This window comes from Cololabis saira, chromosome 3 (genome assembly GCF_033807715.1).
Source record: "Cololabis saira isolate AMF1-May2022 chromosome 3, fColSai1.1, whole genome shotgun sequence".
NCBI lineage: Eukaryota > Metazoa > Chordata > Actinopteri > Beloniformes > Belonidae > Cololabis > Cololabis saira.
Genome location: NC_084589.1, coordinates 48,934,184 through 48,955,910, shown reverse-complemented (window position 1 = coordinate 48,955,910; position 21,727 = coordinate 48,934,184). Strand labels below are relative to the sequence as shown.

At 40.8% G+C, this 21,727-nt stretch overlaps 1 protein-coding gene across 1 annotated transcript; it reads left to right on the top strand.

Moving 5' to 3' along the window:
- Positions 1 to 7,156: 7,156 nt before the first annotated feature.
- Positions 7,157 to 19,622, top strand: LOC133440410 (zinc finger protein ZFP2-like). Its single transcript, XM_061717669.1, has 2 exons — positions 7,157 to 8,004; positions 19,013 to 19,622. The coding sequence occupies exons 1-2, from the start codon at positions 7,259 to 7,261 to the stop codon at positions 19,449 to 19,451; spliced, it is 1,185 nt and encodes a 394-aa protein (XP_061573653.1). The 5' UTR covers positions 7,157 to 7,258; the 3' UTR covers positions 19,452 to 19,622.
- The last annotated feature ends 2,105 nt before the right edge of the window (positions 19,623 to 21,727 follow it).

The window sequence follows — 21,727 nt, the reverse complement described above, 5'->3', positions numbered from 1 at the left end:
ATTTTTTCCGACACAATGAGAGCTGACGCAATTTATATGATAAGCTTCTGATTGTTAATATTAATATTTAAAATAAAAATGTTTTTTAATTCATGTGTTCTTTATTATTTGTCATAAAACATTTATGTTGTTAAGAAACTTTTATTGCAATGGGCCTCAAAATAATACACATGGTAAGTCTTTGAGACATCAAAACATTTAAAGGAGACCTATTATGGCATTTAATGTATATTTTAAACAGGCCTTGAATGTCTTAAAAACAATCTAAAGCTTGTTTTTTCTACATAAATCATAAATCCAGCCTGTGGGCCCTGTCACTAGTTTTACCGTTTCTAACCTCTTTTTCTGCGCCTCATTTTTAGGGAAAGGGGGGGTATGATAATGAGGCTCTGTGCTGATTGGCTCCCTGAATGACGTGTAGCAGGGGAGGAGAATAAACCTGCTCCGCCAGAGCAGCCCTAGCCTGTAAATAAATACAACACTGAATTTTCACAAATGGCAACTTTATTGTTAAAAAAATAAAATATGAGTTGTATATAAATAACATTTATGCACTATTTAAGCCGGATCTGCCCGGCGGATGCTGAACGCTGGCCCCGGAGCCAAGCCAGGCGCCCGGGAGCAGCGCTGCTGGATCAGCGCTGCTGGATCAGCGCGCATCACCGCGGCTTTAACCGGGAAATATGACCGGTTCCCACCGGCCGGGGCCGCAGGAACCGGCCTGGACTGGTAGCAGGGACTCCCGGGGACCGACCAGCGGAATTTCAGCCGGATCTGCCCGGCGGATGCTGCGCGACGGGAGCTGCAACCCCACGGCGGGCGCACAGATCGCCTCCGGAGCGCATCCGCGGCGCATCGCCCGTTATCGGGGATCAAACCGACAGATTTGCCTGAAAATCTCGAAGGGTGAAGCTGGTCCAGCCTGGGACAGACCCCCGAGGACCCAGCTCCCAAACCACCCGGGAACCTGCATGATTTAACCTGGATCCGCTCCGCTGCGGCGCCGCGTCCGACTGGCTAAAGGATGGACCGCTCCAGCCAGAGCCAGAGAGCTGGTGGTGGGCGTGGTTTCAGCAGCGGAGGCTGAACCTATGGAAATGAGCGCCTATGGTGACGTCACCATAGGCGCAGATTCAGAATGGCTCAAAAAAAAGGTCACGTGACACTGGGGGACTCTGGCCGGCGGGGGTCAGAGAGCTTGCAGAAATTCATGGTATTTTGTTTCCCCTGTGCTGGCAGGGTGAGGGGAGACCACTTTATATATGTTAAAACAAGAAAAAACGTGTTTTTCATAATAGGTCCCCTTTAACCAATAACGATGAAGTCATTAATGATAAGAATGAGGTTGTTAATCATTTTAACAGGTATTTTGTGAGTGTTGGACCAAAGCTGGCAGAAAAATGTGTGATCCTGGATCAGCTGATGGATGGAAACATTAATAAGTAGAAATCCAGATTCAATGTTTCTCACAGCTGTGGAGGAGAGAGAAATCATAGATATTGTAAGTAAATGTAAAAACAAGGTGTCAACTGACTGTGGTGATATGACAATAGTCAAAAAGCTTATGGATCGATTGTTAACTGACATACAGCTGTAATCAGTCGCTCAGAACTGGGACATTTCCAAAAAAAATGAAAACTGCAAAAGTCATCCCACTGTACAGAACTGGAGACAGACACCAATTCACTAATTACAGGCCTGATTCTTTACTCCCAACATTTTCTAAGATCGTAGAAAAAGTATTTATTTACAGGTTGGACAAATGAATGCCAATCAAAAGGCCACGCCCCTGGCAGGCCTCTGGTCTCGCAGGTAGAGCTTTGTTTGGTTTATTACACACACACACACACACACACACACACACACACACACACACACACACACACACACACACACACACACACACACACACACACACACACACACATATAGCCACTTAGTCACATGCATATACACAAACATACACAGCCACACAAACATATACACACACACACACACACACACACACACACACACACACACACACACACACACACACACACACACACACACGCACATAGACATACACACTGGCTTGTTCACCTGCATGCTGACTCTCTAGTTTTTGGGGTTAGGTAGCGGTAGCTTAGCTCAGACTGCGATCAGATCTCAAGATTTAGGTCGATTGCTGTTGTTGTTTTGGTTGGCTCCGTGCCGGTTTCGTGTTTTGTTTGTGGTTTTTTGTTGCAGATTTCCAGGGCGTGTGTTTCCATGTGTTCCTGCTTCCTGGATTGGCAGTGGATGTCGTCACCCCATCATATAAATTGCGTCAGCTCTCGTTGTGTCAGAAAAAATAAAACTCTTTCTAAACCTTCTTGCTTGTGTTGTTTTCTCAGATGTAAATCACTTTGGATAAAAGCGTCTGCTAAATGACAGAAGTCGTAGTAAACCAGTGATTCAATTCAATTCAATTCAGTTTATTTGGGAAGGGACAGTGTACATTCACATACATTAAAAATGCAAATGCACCCAATTTTAGCTACAGAGCTAGTTTCCATTGGCAGTTCCCCGGCTAAAAATATAAAAGAAAGACAAGTTAAACAACAAGTTAGAACAAATACAAATATAGCGTGCAAAAAGTTTCTGTTCTTGTTATTTTGCTTCTATTTAAGATAGAAGGAACAGGAGAACAACCTGACACATCAATCTTACTAACACGATCTTAGACATTTACATATATTGCAATAGTGAATACATTACACACATTTCACATTTAGCAGTTAAAAGTTTAGGCGGTAAAGTGCCAGAGCAAATTAAAGTGCTGGTTACGATTAAAGTGCTGAGGGTTTAAAGTTAAAGTGCTATAATGGGGGAAAGACAAGGAGGATGAAAAGAATGTTGTATGCATTTTGTTCTAATTACTTTCGTTGGTAAATTAAATACTTACTGTAACTTTGAGACGGAACTATATAAGTGTGGAGGGTAATGAGGTGGCAGATGAGTTGGCAAAAAAGGCAGTACAGGAGGAAAGTATAGAAATCACTTTACAATATGGATTGTCAGAATACACTGAAATCATAAATAAGTCAACAAAAGAAGTGTGGCAGAGAGCATGGGGAACTGAAAAGAAAGGGAGGTCTTATTTTGCTATACAGAGCTCAGTGGAAAAAGGAAAATGCACTTTTTACTGTAAAAGGAAAGACTGAGTTGTTATTTCCAGGTTGAGGCTTGGGCATTGTGGGCTGAGGAGTGGGCTGGCTCTGATTGGGAAACACCCGGATGGTAAATGTGAGTGTGGAGGCAGAGAAACAGTGAGACACATCCTCATCCAGTGCAAGAATTACTCTCTACAAAGGAGGAAGCTGTTCAGAGACCTGGGAGCAGCTGGAGAAACTGTATTTAATCTGCGTAATCTACTCAACCTGGATAACTGGACTAAAATGAAGAAACTGTTGGATTATCTGCACAGTATTGGACTATATAGGAAAATATAATACACTGACAGAGAATTGAATAATGATCGGTAGAGGGCAGTAATACGACGTTGATGCGTCTAGTCTGCTTAACACAAAGAAGAAGAAGAAGAGAGGACGGTTCTGTTGTTTCCTTTCTTTTTCCTCTTCAACAATGTCTAAGGTGAATCATCTGAGAGAGTTTATCGGTCAGCGACTAACAGCAGCTGCTGTAGAAATATTGTCAGTGTTTGAAAAAAGCATCTTGGAGTATGAAGAAGAGCTCGACCGTCAGCGCAGACTGTTGGACCTCGCCTGGAAACCTGAAATCAGACTCCACAGAGTCGGTACGTAACCCTGGAAAGTTGAATGAATGAACACATGAGTATGACTCCTACAAGATCCCTTTGTTTCCAGTTAAAAGCCGTGGTGATGAAGCAAACCAACTAAATGGGAAACTCCCCAGCTCAAGCAGCTGCTGATGTGGGATTCGGAAACATCCCGAACTAACTTGTTGTTCTGTTTACTTGGTGCTGCCTTTCATGCTCCATTCAGACTCTGGACCAGACTCATATTTCACACTTTATGAATGAATGAATGAATGAATTTTTATTTCGAACATGTATATAAAAAATAAACATTAACATCTTCATATTCACATATGTTGGAAAAAAGGAGTAGGAAGAAGTCTACACTTTTTCCTAGTTCCTACCCCTTTATAACTCTATGAATTTACATTATTGCTATTATTATATCTACACAATATCCATATAAATATAGTCTATATAAATAAAATGTAAAACATGCCTATTACTATAAAATCTGTTGTCAAATATCTTGGCATTTCCATCTCTAAAGATTCAGCAGAACGTGAAAATAAAAATGTGTGGAGGGTAATTAATGAATGCCAAACCAAACTTAACTCCTGGTTATTAAGAGACATCAGTTTATTAGGTCGTATCTTCTTAACCAAAATGGAAAGTCTCTCCAGATGTATTTATCCAGCAAACTCGTCGTCTATTCCCAATAACGTAATCAAAAAGATTAATCAGGTTAACTTTGATTATACATGGAGAAAGAAAAATAATTACATTAGGAAAACTGAACTGACCAAAGAATTCAAAGATGGAGGCCTGCAAGCTGTAGATTTAAATTTTATTAATGGAAACCTAAAAAAGGAACTGGTCGAAATCTTTTCTACACAATAAGAGCTTTTAGTATCATATGCCCAGAGTAATTTTTTTTGTATAGATATCTTTATTGAGGGCATTAAAAAAAAGAAAAAAAGAAGATTTACAATAACAATATAATTATCAATATTTTCCCCCCTTTTTTTTTAACTTTTCATAACATTAATTAAACCAAAATAAATAAATAATAAGATAAAAAAGAAAAAGAAGAAAAAGAAAAAATAAATTAAAAAAAGGAATAAATAAATAAGTAAATAAAAATGAAAACAACAGCACACCCTCTCCCCTTCCCTCCGTCACATGGTCAATAAATTACATCATTCAAAATCATTTAACATATGTCTATCAATACTAGAACAAAAATGAATAATAAATATAATCAAGTCCTGTGTAAACACATTCATTAATATAGTAGATGATTCAGATCATTTCAGTTCAGAGTCATTTTTAATAAACTGGGAGGCATTGAACTGTTACTAAGATGCAACTTTACCGTTCAAATTTCATGCTTTAGACTTAATCGTTTATTTTGTAGAAAAGATGCAGGTCACAGTGTGAGATGTGAGATGACACTGGCAAAAAACGTGATTGTTGGAGGATGTTCATATATGTGTTCATATGCTGTACTTGTAGTTAGATCGTTATATATGACACGGAAGAAGCCATTTCTGGAACAACAACTTTATTCTTCAACTGTCTCGATACCAACGCAGTAACACGAGTACAGTCACAGTGCCGCCTAATGTTCACACAGAGTAATGCACTTGTTTTCAAATATACTACCGTATTTTCACGACCATTCGGCGCACCGTGTGAAAAGGCGCAGCCTCATTTTTGTGTCTCATTTTTAGATTTAAAACACACATACGGCGCACCGACCCAAAAGGCGGAGTCTACAGACACGGAGCTGCACACATGCGCGCCGCAAAACACACACGGGTGCCGCAAAACACACACACCCGCTGCAGAACACACACACAAGCACACAAGTGTGCTTATTTAAAAATAGAGCGGGAGCAAAACTTAGTTTGATTGTATTTTATTTCAGTTTTTACATTAATCAAACCCTTCAAAGTCCCGTCTTTCCCCGGCGCGGATCCCGTCTTTCCCCGGCGCGGACCCCGTCTTTCCCCGGCGCGGACCCCGTCTTTCCCCGGCGCGGACCCCGTCTTTCCCCGGCGCGGACCCCGTCTTTCCCCGGCGCTGGCACGATTTCATGAAGCAAAAGCACCAAGACAGACCTCCATGAAGATGTTCAATTTTAATTTCTTCCGCCAGCGCTACTGCTTTCAGTTTGAGGATGGTCTCATTCACGTCTGCAACTCACAGGTGCTTCACACGCCCCCTTCTCCCTTTACCGTTCTCATGGTGGCCGTCCGCCTTACATTACCGTAATACAGGTAATAGATACAGCGCACCGTTTCATTGGGTGCGCAGCACATTTATAAAAGGAAAAAAGAATTTTATGTGCGCCTTATGGTCGGGAAAATACGGTACATAGATGAAGGGGAAGACCGAAGATTCAGGACAAAGTTTAAACCTCACAAAAGAAAGTCATACGGGCCCTGTCTTGGTCAGAGAAATTCCCCCACCCACCCTCTATTTCATCGCTTTGAGTTACTAAGACTGGCTGAGTTAAACAATTATCATAATGCTTGTCTTATGTTTCAAATTGTCAACAGGCTCAACCCTAGACTTAGTAGTCTTGTGCCAATCTCCAGTCCTCAGCACACGTACCAAACAAGAATCAAACCACTCATATTAGGGAAATGTCACCGACATGTGCGTGCCAGTATGAGTGTTGTTTGCAGGGGGCCGCAGATTTGGAATAGGATTGATGATGGCCTCAAGGTGTTGCGTTCTATCTCCAAGTTTAAAAGACAACTAAAAAAATAATCTTTTACTAACCTATATATAATTTAAAATGCTTCTTCATGGACTGCTGAGATGTATGTGTGTGACTGTATGTGTATGTAATGTTAAGTATGTATGTTAAGTGTTTTTTTTTTGTGTACTTGTATGCATTTGTCCATCACCATCTCTTTACGGATGGTAACTGCTTATACCATTGACTGTACCCTCACCCTTACATGAACTATGGGCCCCCACCTATAAGCTTTCCTAGCTTCCTTGGGGGACCCATTCACTCTACCCGTTTGATTCAATTGTATTATTATAATTATTATTCTGGTATTGTGAATAAACTCAAACTCAAACAAACTCAAATACAATAAACAATGGGAAGCACTTTTGACTTGTTAAAATCCAATCGTTTTGTCCCTTTTTGTAATTCCAGACCCCCCACAAGAAAATGTTTGTAAGGTGGAGGAGGACGGGGTTTTCAGTGACCAGCACCTGGATAACCTGGAGAGGAGCTGCAGCCCGGACCAGGAGGAACCAGGGCATCCATAGACTACAGAACTGGAGGAAGACTCCAGCGGTCAGGAGATGAAGCACGAGGACGTAGAGGTGGATGTCTCATTGGTCAATCTCGCTGATGTGAGAATTGAAAATGGTGAGCCAGGACCAAACTGTGGCCAGCTGGTGTTGCACACTTCTCCTGAAGCTCAATACACAGATGAGGATGGGACTGAAAGTTTATGCTCAGACTCCAGTAAAACTGCAGATCCGGAGCCAATGAGACGACACGGTGACCACGAAGATGCTGCTGTCCCGTCAGACAGCAACTGTAAATCAAAGCTGACCAGGACCCACATGGGGAAGAAGGTGTTTTCTTGCAGCACTTGCAGGAAAGAGTTCAGTAAAAGTAGTATTTTAATGGATCACATGAAGATCCACACTGGCGAAAGGCCGTACTTGTGCAACACCTGCGGAAAATCGTTTAGAAAATTATCAACAATCGAAAAGCATAAAATGATCCACATGGGCGAGAAGCTCTATGTCTGCAAAACATGTGGAAAAAGTTACAGGCAAAATTCCAGCCTGGTGATTCACTCGAGGACCCACACCGGCGAAAGGCCATACCTGTGCAACACCTGCGGCAAAACTTTTACTTCATTATCACATCTTAAACGCCACATAACCACGCACACGAGCCAGAAGCCTTACATCTGCAAAACATGTGGAAAAAGGTACACAGAACGTTCCGGCCTGCTGGTTCACTCGAGGATCCACACTGGCGAAAAGCCGTACCTGTGCAACACCTGCGGCAACGCCTTTACTCAATCATCACTTCTTAAACGCCACATAACCACGCACACGGGCGAGAAGCCCTACATCTGCAAAACATGTGGAAAAAGTTACAGGCTACGTTCCACCCTGGTGGTTCACTCGAGGACCCACACCGGCGAAAAGCCGTACCTGTGCAACACCTGCGGAAAAACCTTTACTGAATCATCAACTCTTAAACGGCACATAACCACGCACATGGGCGAGAAGCTATATTTGTGCAAGACGTGCAACAAAGGTTTTAGCGGCAGAATTGATTTGCTGAGTCACATGAAAAATCACCCGGAGGAGAAGTCTGGTGACTCGTGACAAATGAAGCTCATGTTGTCGTCCTCCGGGGGCAGCTGTCCACTCCTGTCTGACCCACAGAAGAAGAACCCGCAGAAGTCCAACCACCACCTCCTGTGGCTGATGAGCCTAATCCCCTCCCCACAAGGGTTGCAGGTTCAACCTGGATTTATGCTTCTCCGTCAACTTGACCCAGAGGGAACGATGTGTATACTTTTTTTTTTTAAAGTTCTGCATTGAGTTTGTTTGAATCCCTGTTCCTTCTTAAAATAGTTAGTATTCAATTCAATTCAATTCAATTTTATTTATATAGCGTCTAATACAACAAAAGTTGTCTCTATACGCTTTCCAGAGACCCATACCCAGAACATGACCCCCGAGCAGTTATTACATAAACAATGGCAGGTAAAAACTCCCCTAGTGGGAGAAAAACCTAATAATAATAATAATAATAATAATACATTTTATTTGTAGAGCACTTTTCATGTATAATCTCAAAGTGCATTACATAATCAAGGGAAAGTCAGGACACATAAAAGACGAGAAGTAAAAAAAGCGTAAAAATAGTAAAAAACATCTAAGAAAGACCAGGGAAAGCCTTCCTGAACAGGAAAGTTTTAAGCCCCTTTTTGAAGGTGTCCACAGACTGGGGTTGACGTAGTGTTCAGGGAGGGAGTTCCAGATGCGTGGGGCAGCGGAGCAGAAAGCTCGGTCTCCCATGGAGCTGAGTCGTGTGCGGGGCTGATAGAGGAGGTTGGTCTTTTGTGAGCGGAGGTTCCGGGTGGATGAGTGAGGGGTCAGGAGGTCTTTGAGGTATTGAGGGGCAGTGCTGTAGATGCAGAGGTGGGTGATGAGGGCGATCTTGAATTGGATTCTTGCGGTTATGGGAAGCCAGTGTAGTTTCTGGAGAGTAGGGGTGATATGGTCGTATTTGCAGGTTCTCATCAGAGTTCGGGCAGCACAGTTCTGAATGAGTTGGAGTTTCCGAAGGTGTTTGTTGGGGATACCGATGAGCAGGCTGTTGCAGTAGTCAAGCCTGGAGGAGATAAGAGCGTGGACGAGTTTCCTTAAGCCAAACAGTGGCAAGAAAAAACTCCCCTTTAGGAGGGAAGAAACCTTGAGCAGGACCAGGCTCATAAGGGGGGACTCCTGCCGAGGGCCTGACTGGGGGTCAGGGATGGCAACAGCACAGCAGGCAGGTGGAAGCAGCAACGGGATGACCCGGGGTGGGGACCGCAGGCCAGCATGCAGCTCCCGAAGCTCCGGCCCAATCATCAAGTCCCAGGTTGGGGTGCAGGGTCGGGGAAAGGTTGAAAAGGGGCAGGGCCAGGGAGAGGAGTCTTGAGGGACGAACTTTCTCCCCCGCCCAAAAGGGGCCGTTACCCTGCCCCCCTCACTCCCACACTGCAGGATCCGGTGTTTTGCATTCAGTGATGCTCTTCGCCACCGGCAGAGGATGCTGCAACATGGACAAAAGAGAAAAAAGAGAAGAGAAGGGGGGGCTAGCACAAGAAACTAGAGGAGCGACTCTAACACACTAGAGTTTACACTACCTAGAGATTTACCAACACCAGCTAGAGGTTTACTGAACACTAACTATAGGCTTTACTAAACAGAAATGTTTTAAGTTTAGTTTTGAAGGTGGAGGTGGTGTCAGCCTCCTTAACCCAGATTGGAAGTTGGTTCCATAGTAGTGGTGCCTGATAGCAGAATGCCAGCCCTCCAAATCTACATTTGGATACTCTAGGAACTACGAGTAAACCTGCACTCTGAGAACAGAGAGCTCTGACAGGAACATAAGGCACTATCAGATCTTGCGAATAATGCGGAGCTAAGCCGTTTTGGGCTTTATATGCAAGTAATAAAATTTTAAATTGGATTCTGAATTTTATTCTGAATGGGTAACCAATGGAGCGACGCCAACACTGGAGACACGTGGAGAGATGTTGTTGCTGTTGGTATCTTGCCGTCTACACGGTGCAAATAAAGAGCTGTTAGTATTTGCTGAAGTTTCTTTATACGTGACAGTTTATTTCGTTCATCTACAAAGCCTCTCTCACACGTCCTTTTTCCCATCTGTTTCTTCTTCACTCACATTCTATTTGTAAAGTTAATCTGCAGCTCCATGTTGTTAAACTCTCTCCATCTACTCCGTTCAGAGGTTATATATTGTGATGTTATCCATAGTTTGCTGACAACTGTAAAAGGCTCTATGCATTTTAAAATCTGAGTTGCACGTACATCAGATTATCGTGATAATTCATGGGACAAACTAAGTCAAAACAATGTAATTCAAATGAGCCATGCTGTGTTATTGTAACTATATAAGCTAAAGTTTCCCAAAAAAAAAGAAAACTGCAAAAGTCCTCCCACTGTACAGAACTGGAGACAGACACCAATTCACTAATTACAGGCCTGATTCTTTACTCCCAACATTTTCTAAAATCTTAGAAAAAGTATTTATTTACAGGTTGGACAAATTAATGCCAATCAAAAGGCCTCGCCCCTAATTACGCATTAAACTTCTTGCATTATATAATTCCAACCTGCCACAATACGAGGAAAAAGAGGCTTCAAACCCCTGCAGAAAACCTGTGGGTGATTCCTGCATGAATGAACCGTCATTCTGAGTTTGGGGGTTAGTTTGGGATCTTTATTCCCTCTAGTGGTTAAATGTTGGAAACTGCAGCTTTAAATGAGTCTTGTATATCTATATATTTCACACCAAAATCAGTTTGATAGTTTGATCAGTTTGATATTTAAATGTTTTAATGTCTCAAAGACTTACCATGTGTATTATTTTGAAGCCCATTGCAATCAAAGTTTCTTCACAACATAAATGTTTTATGACAAATAATAAAGAACACATGAATTAAAAGATATTTTTATTTTATTTATTGATATTAACAATCAGAAGCTTATCATATAAATTGCGTCAGCTCTCATTGTGTCGGAAAAAATAAAACTCTTTCTAAACCTTCTTGCTTGTGTTGTTTTCTCAGATGTAAATCACTTTGGATAAAAGCGTCTGCTAAATGACAGAAGTCGTAGTAAACCAGTGATGAAAAGAATGTTGCATGCATTTTGTTCTAATTACTTCCGTTGGTAAATGAAATACTGACTGTAACTGGGAGAATGAACTATGTCATTTGTTCAGACTCCACTGCAGCCCTTCAGAGTTTGACTTCAAAGAAAACAACAAGAGAAGATCTAGTGTTGGAAATATTAATGGTATTGTGGAGGTTATACAGAACTGGAATTACTGTGCAGTTTTGTTGGGTTCCTGCCCACATGGGTGTTGATGGCAATGAGAAAGCAGACAATATTGCTAAAAGAGCATTGAAATTGAGTAGTGAGGTAATTATGGAAATTCCTTTTGGTAAAGGTGAAGCAAAATCATGAATTAGAAAGGCAGTGAGGGATTCATGGCAGAAGGTGTGGGACAACGGTGTAAAAGGGAGACATTTCTATAACATACAGAAGTCAATTAACGTGAAGGTTTTCAAAGGAAAGTGTAGGAGAGAGGAAGTCATCATTTCTAGATTAAGATTAGGTCATACTAGTTTAAAATCAACTCTGTATTTAATGTCAAAGTCCGTGTCTGATAAATGTGATGAGTGTGATGTCACAGAGAATGTAGAGCATGTGATTCTTAAATTTGGCAAGTATGAGGTAGAAAGGAACGCTTTAAGAGACAGGATGTACGAGCTGGGACGGGAATGGAGTTTAGTAGGTTATTAGGGAGGAGTGAGGTGATGAGGGATTGTTATAAGGAAATCCTTGTCTTTCTTAAAGATTCAGGGATAGATAATAAGATTTAAATGTGGTTATCTTATTTTATTTAGGTATTTCCTTTTTTCCCCCTTTAAGTTAGACTGTAACCTGGTGTAATAATGATCCTGATGTTACACACTCCGGTACAGCAGGTGGCGGTAGAACCTAATAACGTTGGTTGTGAAAAATGTGTGATCCTGGATCAGCTGATGGATGGAAGGAAACATTAATAAGTAGAAATCCAGATTCAATGTTTCTCACAGCTGTGGAGGAGAGAGAAATCATAGATATTGTAAGTAAATGTAAAAACAAGGTGTCAACTGACTGTGGTGATATGACAATAGTCAAAAAGGTTATTGATGGATTGTTAACTGACATACAGCTGTAATCAGTCACTCAGAACTGGGACATTTACAAAAACAAATGAAAACTGCAAAAGTCATCCCACTGTACAGAACTGGAGACAGACACCAATTCACTAATTACAGGCCTGATTCTTTACTCCCAACATTTTCTAAGATCTTAGAAAAAGTATTTATTTACAGGTTGGACAAATTAATGCCAATCAAAAGGCCACGCCCCTAATTACGCATTAAACTTCTTGCTTTATATAATTCCAACCTGCCACAATACGAGGAAAAAGAGGCTTCAAACCCCTGCAGAAAACCTGTGGGTGATTCATGCATGAATGAACCGTCATTCTGAGTTTGGGGGTTAGTTTGGGATCTTTATTCCCTCTAGTGGTTAAATGTTGGAAACTGCAGCTTTAAATGAGTCTTGTATATCTATATATTTCACACCAAAATCATGTTAATTGATCCTCATTTCCTTCCCTGTGTTCCCTCTGGTCGTACCATCCGAAGTTTACCTTCCCTCTGACTTAACTTACTTTTTTATTTTAATGCCAAACGGTGACTCATGAGTCCTGCATGTGCACGTCAATAATAAATCCACCGACTGGAAGCGCTGAACTAAACTAAGTTTGATATTTAAATGTTTTAATGTCTGAAAGACTTACCATGTGTATCATTTTGAAGCCCATTGCAATAAAAGTTTCTTAACAACATAAATGTTTTATGACAAATAATTAAGTACACATGAATTAAAAAACATTTTCTTTTTTTTTATTGATATTAACATTCAGAAGCTTATCATACAAGACTTTCTCAGAAAATTTGAATATTGTGATAAAGTTCTTTATTTTCTGTAATGCAATTAAAAAAACAAAAATGTCATACATTCTGGATTCATTACAAATAAACTGAAATATTGCAAGCCTTTTATTATTTTAATATTGCTGATCATGTCCTTAAAGATGCAGGGATAGATAATAAGATTTAAATGTGGTTATCTTATTTTATTTAGGTATTTCCTTTTTTCCCCCTTTAAGTTAGACTGTAACCTGGTGTAATAATGATCCTGATGTTACACACTCCGGTACAGCAGGTGGCGGTAGAACCTAATAACGTTGGTTGTGATCCGCCATTAAACCTAGAGAAGAAGAAGGAGAGGACGGTTCTGTTGTTTCCTTTCTTTTTCCTCTTCAACAATGTCTAAGGTGAATCATCTGAGAGAGTTTATCGGTCAGCGACTAACAGCAGCTGCTGTAGAAATATTGTCAGTGTTTGAAAAAAGCATCTTGGAGTATGAAGAAGAGCTCGACCGTCAGCGCAGACTGTTGGACCTCGCCTGGAAACCTGAAATCAGACTCCACAGAGTCGGTACGTAACCCTGGAAAGTTGAATGAATGAACACATGAGTATGACTCCTACAAGATCCCTTTGTTTCCAGTTAAAAGCCGTGGTGATGAAGCAAACCAACTAAATGGGAAACTCCCCAGCTCAAGCAGCTGCTGATGTGGGATTCGGAAACATCCCGAACTAACTTGTTGTTCTGTTTACTTGGTGCTGCCTTTCATGCTCCATTCACACTCTGGACCACACTGATATTTCACACTTTATGAATGAATCCATTTTTATTTCGAACATGTATATAAAAAATAAACATTAACATCTTCATATTCACATATGTTGGAAAAAAGGAGTAGGAAGAAGTCTACACTTTTTCCTAGTTCCTACCCCTTTATAACTCTATGAATTTACATTATTGCTATTATTATATCTACACAATATCCATATAAATATAGTCTATATAAATACTATGTAAAACATGCCTATTACCACATAATTATCCATATAAGTATATAGAAAATATAAATATTACATGAATATTATATCAATATATAGAAAATACAAATATTTTATAAATCTATATAAATATACACTATATAACTACATAAATATCCCTATAAATATATATATGCTACAAACCTAATAAATATATAACATATATTACATAATTATAACTATCCCTCTCAACATATAATATATACTACATAAATATCCACATAAATATCTAAACATATCTTAAGCAAGTATAATATACCATTTTTCCCTATTTTATTTGTTTCTCACACTCGTTACCCCATTTCCTCTTCCATATACCTCTAATTTTTTTGTATTTCTTTTTAAACAGATTTATGTTAGTACCTTTTCATTTCCAGCTCCAAACTGTTCCACAGAGTCTCCACAGTTCCATATGCACATGCTGCACATTGTTGTTCCTACTTTATGTTTTCTAAAATGTAGTTCTCCCCTTAGATTATAGCCCCTTTTTCTCTCAGTGAACATTCCTCTGATATTTTCTGGTAGTAGATTATTCCTTGCTTTGAACATTATTTGCGCTGTTTTGTATTTAACCAGATCCATACATTTCTTTAGACTTAATCGTTTATTTAGTAGAAAAGATGCAGATCACAGTGGCTCCGTGTAAGATGTGAGATGACACTGGCAAAAAACCCGATCGTTGGAGGATGTTCATGTAGGAGTTCATATGCAGTACTTGTAGTAGTGGTACTACAACTGGTACTACAACTAGTACTATAACTGGTACTTATACTGGTACTGTGACTGGTACGATAACTGGTACTACTGGTACTATAACTGGAACTACTACCGGTACTATAACTGGTTCTACTGGTACTATAACTGGTACTACAACTGGTACTACTAGTACTATAACTGGTACTATAACTGGTTCTACTGGTTCTTTAACTGGTACTATAACTGGTACTACTGGTACTACTGGTACTATAACTGGTACTACAATTGATACTATAACTGGTACTACTGGTACTATGACTGGTACTACAAGTGGTACTACTGGTACTATAACTGGTACTACTGGTACTATAACTGGTACAACAAGTGGTTCTACTGGAACTATAACTGGTACTACAGGTACTACAACTGGTACTTTTATCGTTTATGTTGTGATCTGCTGGAGCAGCAGCATCACAGCAGTAGAAAGGAACAGACTGGAAAAGGTGAGGAAAGCGGGCTCTGTCCTGTACTGTAGTAGTACTAGTCATCCACCAGCTCCATGGACAGCTCCACCAGCACCACGGACAGCTCCATCAGCGCCATGGACAGCTCCATCAGAACCAGGGACAGCTCCATCAGCACCATGGACAGCTCCACCAGTACCATGGACAGCTCCACCAGCACCACGGACAGCTCCACCAGCACCATGGACAGCTCCACCAGTACCATGGACAGCTCCACCAGCACCACGGACAGCTCCATCAGCACCATGGACAGCTCCACCAGCACCATGGACAGCTCCACCAGCACAATGGAGAGCTCCGTAAGCACCATGGACAGCTCCTTCAGTGACCAGCTTCGTCACCCGCCATGCATCACTGAGAGGCATCATCATCATCATCATCATCCTCACCATCATCATCCTCATCATCACCATCATCCTCACCATCATCATCACCATCATCATCCTCATCATCACCACCATCATCATCATCCTCACCATCATCATCACCATCATCATCCTCATCATCACCACCATCATCATCAGCATCATCATCATCCTCATCATCCTCACCATCATCATCCTCACCATCACCACCATCATCATCCTCATCATCACCACCATCATCATCATCACCATCATCATCCTCATCATCCTCACCATCATCATCCTCATCATCCTCACCATCACCACCATCATCATCATCATCATCCTCACCATCATCACCATCATCATCATCATCCTCACCATCATCACCATCATCATCATCATCATCATCATCCTCACCATCATCCTCACCATCACCACCATCATCATCATCATCATCCTCACCATCATCACCATCATCATCCTCATCATCACCACCATCATCATCATCATCATCATCATCCTCACCATCATCATTCTCATCATCACCATCATCATCACCATCATCATCATCATCATCCTCACCATCATCATTCTCATCATCACCATCATCATCATCATCATCACCATCATCATCCTCATCATCCTCACCATCACCACCATCATCATCATCATCCTCATCATCACCACCATCATCATCATCATCATCACCATCATCATCCTCATCATCCTCACCATCACCATCATCATCATCCTCATCCTCATCATCGTCGTCGTCGTCATCGTCGTCATCATCATCCTCACCATCATCATCCTCACCATCATCATCATCCTCATAACCATCATCATCATCCTCATAATCATCATCATCCTCATAATCATCATCATCATCATCATCCTCATAATCATCATCCTCATCACCATCATCATCATCCTCATAACCATCATCATCCTCACCATCATCATCCTCACCATCATCATCATCCTCATAACCATCATCATCCTCATAACCATCATCATCATCCTCATCCTCATCACCATCATCATCCTCATAACCATCATCATCATCCTCATCCTCATCACCATCATCATCCTCATAACCATCATCATCATCCTCATCCTCATCACCATCATCATCCTCATAACCATCATCATCCTCATAACCATCATCATCCTCATCATCATCCCCATCCTCATCACCATCATCATCATTGTCATCATCATCACCATCACCATCATCATCATCCTCATAACCATCATCATCATCATCACCATCAGCTGCAACCACAATGCATCAGAATTCTCCCACACAGGGACCTTTCCAAGTTGTCACTGGCTAGTGGATAGTAGGGGGCCCGACAGACGGCAGACGTGAATTGTTCTTTATGACCTCAAACTCCATGTCATACTTTTTATCTTTGTACTGACATGTCAACATGACTTTACCTTAAGCTGGAATGTGGTGTCCTGCATTAGCAACAAGCTTGGAGTGAGATTTTCTCACCTTTTTATCCAGTCTCAGCTTTCTGAGGTCTTTCATAGAAATTACGTTGCAATCAGTCCCAGTGTCCAGCCTGACTTTCAAGACTTTCGTGTTGACAATCAGATCTTCAAGCCACTTTTCTTTCTTTGCGTCCACTGCATCAATTTGTGCGACTTGTTTTTCTGCTTGGATTGTGCCAATAAAGAAGTCCTGATCATCTGCCTCAGCCTTGTTTATATGTTGCACTTTATGATTATTTGTGTGCTTGCGTGGGTTGCACATTTTGGCATAGTGATTTTTCCCGTGGCAGGCTTTGCACACTTGTCTGTAGGCAGGGCACTTCCTTGGCTCATGCCTGTAGCTGCATCTTGTGCAGTTTCCTTGAGTTCACATCTTTACATTCTGTGCTGTGGCACCACTGTCTTTCTGTTTGTCACATTGTTTTATCTTAGTGACTTTATTGACAGGAATTTCAACCTCTTCATGTAGACCTTTTAGCTGACTCCGACTCAACCCACTGGCTCTGCAAATGTCTATGGCTTTATTTAGCGTGAGGTCCGGTTCTCTCAGTAGTCGTCCTCTCACTTGGTCATCTGTGATTCCACACACGATTCTATCTCGTATCAGTGAGTTGGTGAGGTGCTCATACTCGTCTTTCACTTTGTTTTTTTAAATCAGTCACACATGCATCTCTGTCTCTGATTTTCCTTGCACTCAAATAACAAACAGGTGCCTCAAATATGTCACAATTTTCCTTGGCTCACAATGTTGGCGAAAAAGTTCTTTCAATGTATCATAGTCATCTACGTCTTCATCAAAGTCAAAGGTTTTATATACCTTTAATTGCTTCGTCCCCGGCCACATGTAGGAACGTGGCTCTTTTTACTGCATCAGACTTTTCGCCGATTCTGCTGGCGACAAGAAACAGTTCAAATCTCTGGATTCAGACTCTCCAATTTTCCGCTAGATTTCCTTCTACACTTAATGAGGTTGGAGGTTTCATTTGCTCCATTTTGTCTTCCTATCTTTGTTTTACTTCAAGTTTTTACTCTGACACCATGTTATATATGACGCGGAAGAAGCCATTTCTAGAGCAACAACTTTATTCTTCAACTGTCTCGATACCAACGCAGTAACACAAGAGTACAGTCACAGTGCCGCCTAATGGTCACACAGAGTAATGCACTTGTTTTCAAATATACTACATAGATGAAGGGGAAGACCAAAGGTTCAGGACAAACTTTAAACCTCACAAATACAACCAAACAATCAACACTGGGAAACACTTTTGACTTGTTAAAATCCTATCTTTTTGTTATTCCAGACCCCCCACAAGAAAATGTTTGTAAGGTGGAGGAGGACGGGTTTTTCAGTGACCAGCACCTCGATAACCTGGAGAAGAGCTGCAGCCCGGACCAGGAGGAACCAGGGCATCCACAGACTACAGAACCGGAGGAAAACTCCAGCGGTCAGGAGATTAAGCATGAGGACGTAGAGGTGGATGTCTCATTGGTTAATGTCGCTGATGTGAAAGTTGAAAATGGTGAACCAGGACCAAACTGTGGCCAACTGCGGTTGCACACTTCTCCTGAAGCTCAAAACAACGATGAGGAAGGGACTGAAAGTTTACGCTCAGACTCCAGTAAAACTGCAGATCCGGAGCCAATGAGACGACACGGTGACCACGAAGATGCTGCTGTCCCGTCAGACAGCAACTGTAAATCAAAGCTGACCAAGACCCACATGGGGAAGAAGGTATTTTCTTGCAGCACTTGCAAGAAAGAGTTCAGTAGAAGTAGTATTTTAATAGATCACATGAAGATCCACACTGGCGAAAGGCCGTACCTGTGCAACACCTGCGGCAAAAGCTTTACTAAATTATCGAATCTTAAACGCCACATAACCAGTCACACGGGCGAAAAGCCCTACATATGCAAAACATGTGGAAAAAGTTACACAGAACGTTCCAGCCTGCTGGTTCACTCAAGGACCCACACCGGCGAAAGGCCTTACCTGTGCAACACCTGTGGGAAAACCTTTACTGATTCATCAGCTCTTAAACGGCACATAACCACGCACACGGGCGAGAAGCCCTACATCTGCAAAACATGTGGAAAAAGTTACAAAGAACATTCCAGCCTGCTGGTTCACTCAAGGATCCACACTGGCGAAAGGCCGTACCATTGCAACACCTGCGGGAAAACCTTTACTAAATCATCACATCTTAAACGGCACATAACCACGCACACGGGCAAAGAGCGATATTTGTGCAAGGCGTTTAGCCGCAGAATTGATTTGCTGAGTCACATGAAAAATCACCCGGAGGAGAAGTCTGGTGACTCGTGACAAATGAAGCTCATGTTGTCGTCCTCCGGGGGCAGCTGTCCACTCCTGTCTGACCCACAGAAGAAGAACCCGCAGAAGTCCAACCACCACCTCCTGTGGCTGATGAGCCTAATCCCCTCCCCACAAGGGTTGCAGGTTCAACCCGGATTTATGCTTCTCCGTCAACTTGACGCAGAAGGAACGATATGGTTGTGTACTTTTTTTAAAGTTCTGCATTGAGTTTGTTTGAATCCCTGTTCCTTCTTAAAATCGTATTATTTGTTGCTGTTGGTAACTTGCCATCTCAACGGTGCAAATAAAGAGCTGTTAATATTTGCTGAAGTTTCTTTAAACGTGACAGTTTATTTTGTTAATCTACAAAGCCTCTCTCACACATTCTCTTTCTTGTCTGTTTCTTCTTCACTCACATTGTCTTTGTAAAGTTAATCTGCAGCTCCATGTTGTTAAACTGAAAAACATGAAGAAACTTCAGAGAAACAAGGACAAAAGAAGAAACGCAACCATCAACATGTCAGAAACAGAACAACCATCCATCAGTCACCATTTTATAAATTTTGATGTCTGCAGCATTAAACAAAAAACCTTTAAGATTTCAGAAGTCAGTGCAGTCAGATACGGTTTGCTTTTATTTCCCCTTTAAAATGTTGGTATTGATTTAGATAAAACATTTGGTTTGCAAATGAATGAGGAAATGAGTGTGATGTGAGATATACATCACGATACAATACGATATTGCGGTATCCAAATTTTGCAATATATTGTATTGTTATACATTGTTCGCTGGAAACTGTTAAAGGCTCTGATGCATTTTAAGATCTGAGCTGCACGTACATCAGATTATCGTGATAATTCATGGGACAAACTAAGTCAAAACATGCAATTCAAATGATCCATGCTGTGTTATTGTAATTACGCAAGCTGAAGTTATGACATATTTGTGTACGTTTTTCATATTATTTACATAATATGAAATTTTAACAATATTTAATCAAATGTGTAGATGACCTTTAATATGAGTATTTCTGTAAATGTGTTTTTGTGTTTGTTTTCTTATTGGCATTGTTTGGAGCCAGGCTTTTATTTTGTTATATATTAAGACCAATATTTAGTGCTTTTATTTTGAAGGCATCTCTTGTAAACTTGTAAACATCAGCGCTCAGGTCTTTAACGGTTAATGTTTAAAGGCTGTAGAAACGTTTTCTGCAAGACTAAACTAGTGTTGGGAGTGCTAAAGTGTGCCTAACCGACACAAAAAGCACCTGGCTGATACAAGGTTTGTTTTCTTTGTAAATGATATACAGTATTTATGTATATATTGAGTTCGGTTGTCTGTTACTGTCATGTATTGTGGTTAACTGTTTTGCCGACCCAGCGAGCTGCTGTGTTGGTGTATCTTTTTAAGTCTTTTTTGAAAACCTATTTATTTTCTTTGGCTTTTGGTGTACGGTAAATTAGTTGCCTACATCTGTGAGAAGTGATTGTGCACTTTGTGTGTCTGTTCTTTGCCGTCTATTTTCTATTTTCTATTTTTTATTACTATTTTATTGATCATTCTAACATGTTAGTGATTTTATTGTTTCTACACTTTGTACTGTATTTTCTTTTGGTATTGTTTCATTTTACTGTATACTGTACAGCAGTTTGGTCGACCTCGTCGTTTTTAAATGTGCTATATAAATAAAATTGACATTGACATTGACATTGTATTTGAGTTGGATGAAACTTGTATGTAGTAAGAGTAACATTGTTTTATTTTATTTCTTTATAGCTCTTACAGTGTGTTTGCAGTGATTTTACATTGAAGGAATAAAAACATCCATGAACCATCAGTTAAAGAGTCAACCGTCATCAGTCGGGGATTCTACAAAATGTATAAAATCAAGTTGTACTAGATTTACAACTCGACTGACACATGATTTATTCTAAAGCTGATGTTGAGATCCGTGTTGAAGCTGCAGATCTGCAGGTTGGAGAGCAGGAAGAAGAGGGAGGATCATCGGGATCAGATTCCAGGAAGAGGACAGACTTTGGATTTAACCCTTTTATATCAGACATCTGTTTAGGAGTAAATGTCTTTTTACCTCAACTCATATTTAGTCAGAAATAATCATGAAAAATGTAATTAAGTTTTCATTTTAGATGGATGAATCATTTTATTGTTTATAATTCTGGAATATTACACTCTCCATATGTAGAAAGAGCAGCAGTGCCCCCTGGTGGTGAGTTATAAAAGCTCAACATAAACCCAAGAGTGAACAATCTATCTTAATGATAAT

Excerpts from the sequence above, each read along its gene's own strand:
- LOC133440410 (XM_061717669.1), top strand. The coding sequence starts at position 7,259 with ATGAGACGACACGGTGACCACGAAGATGCTGCTGTCCCGTCAGACAGC. Across the intron at positions 8,005-19,012 it reads CTTAAACGGCACATAACCAC|TCACACGGGCGAAAAGCCCT; the intron begins GCACATGGGCGA and ends CCACATAACCAG.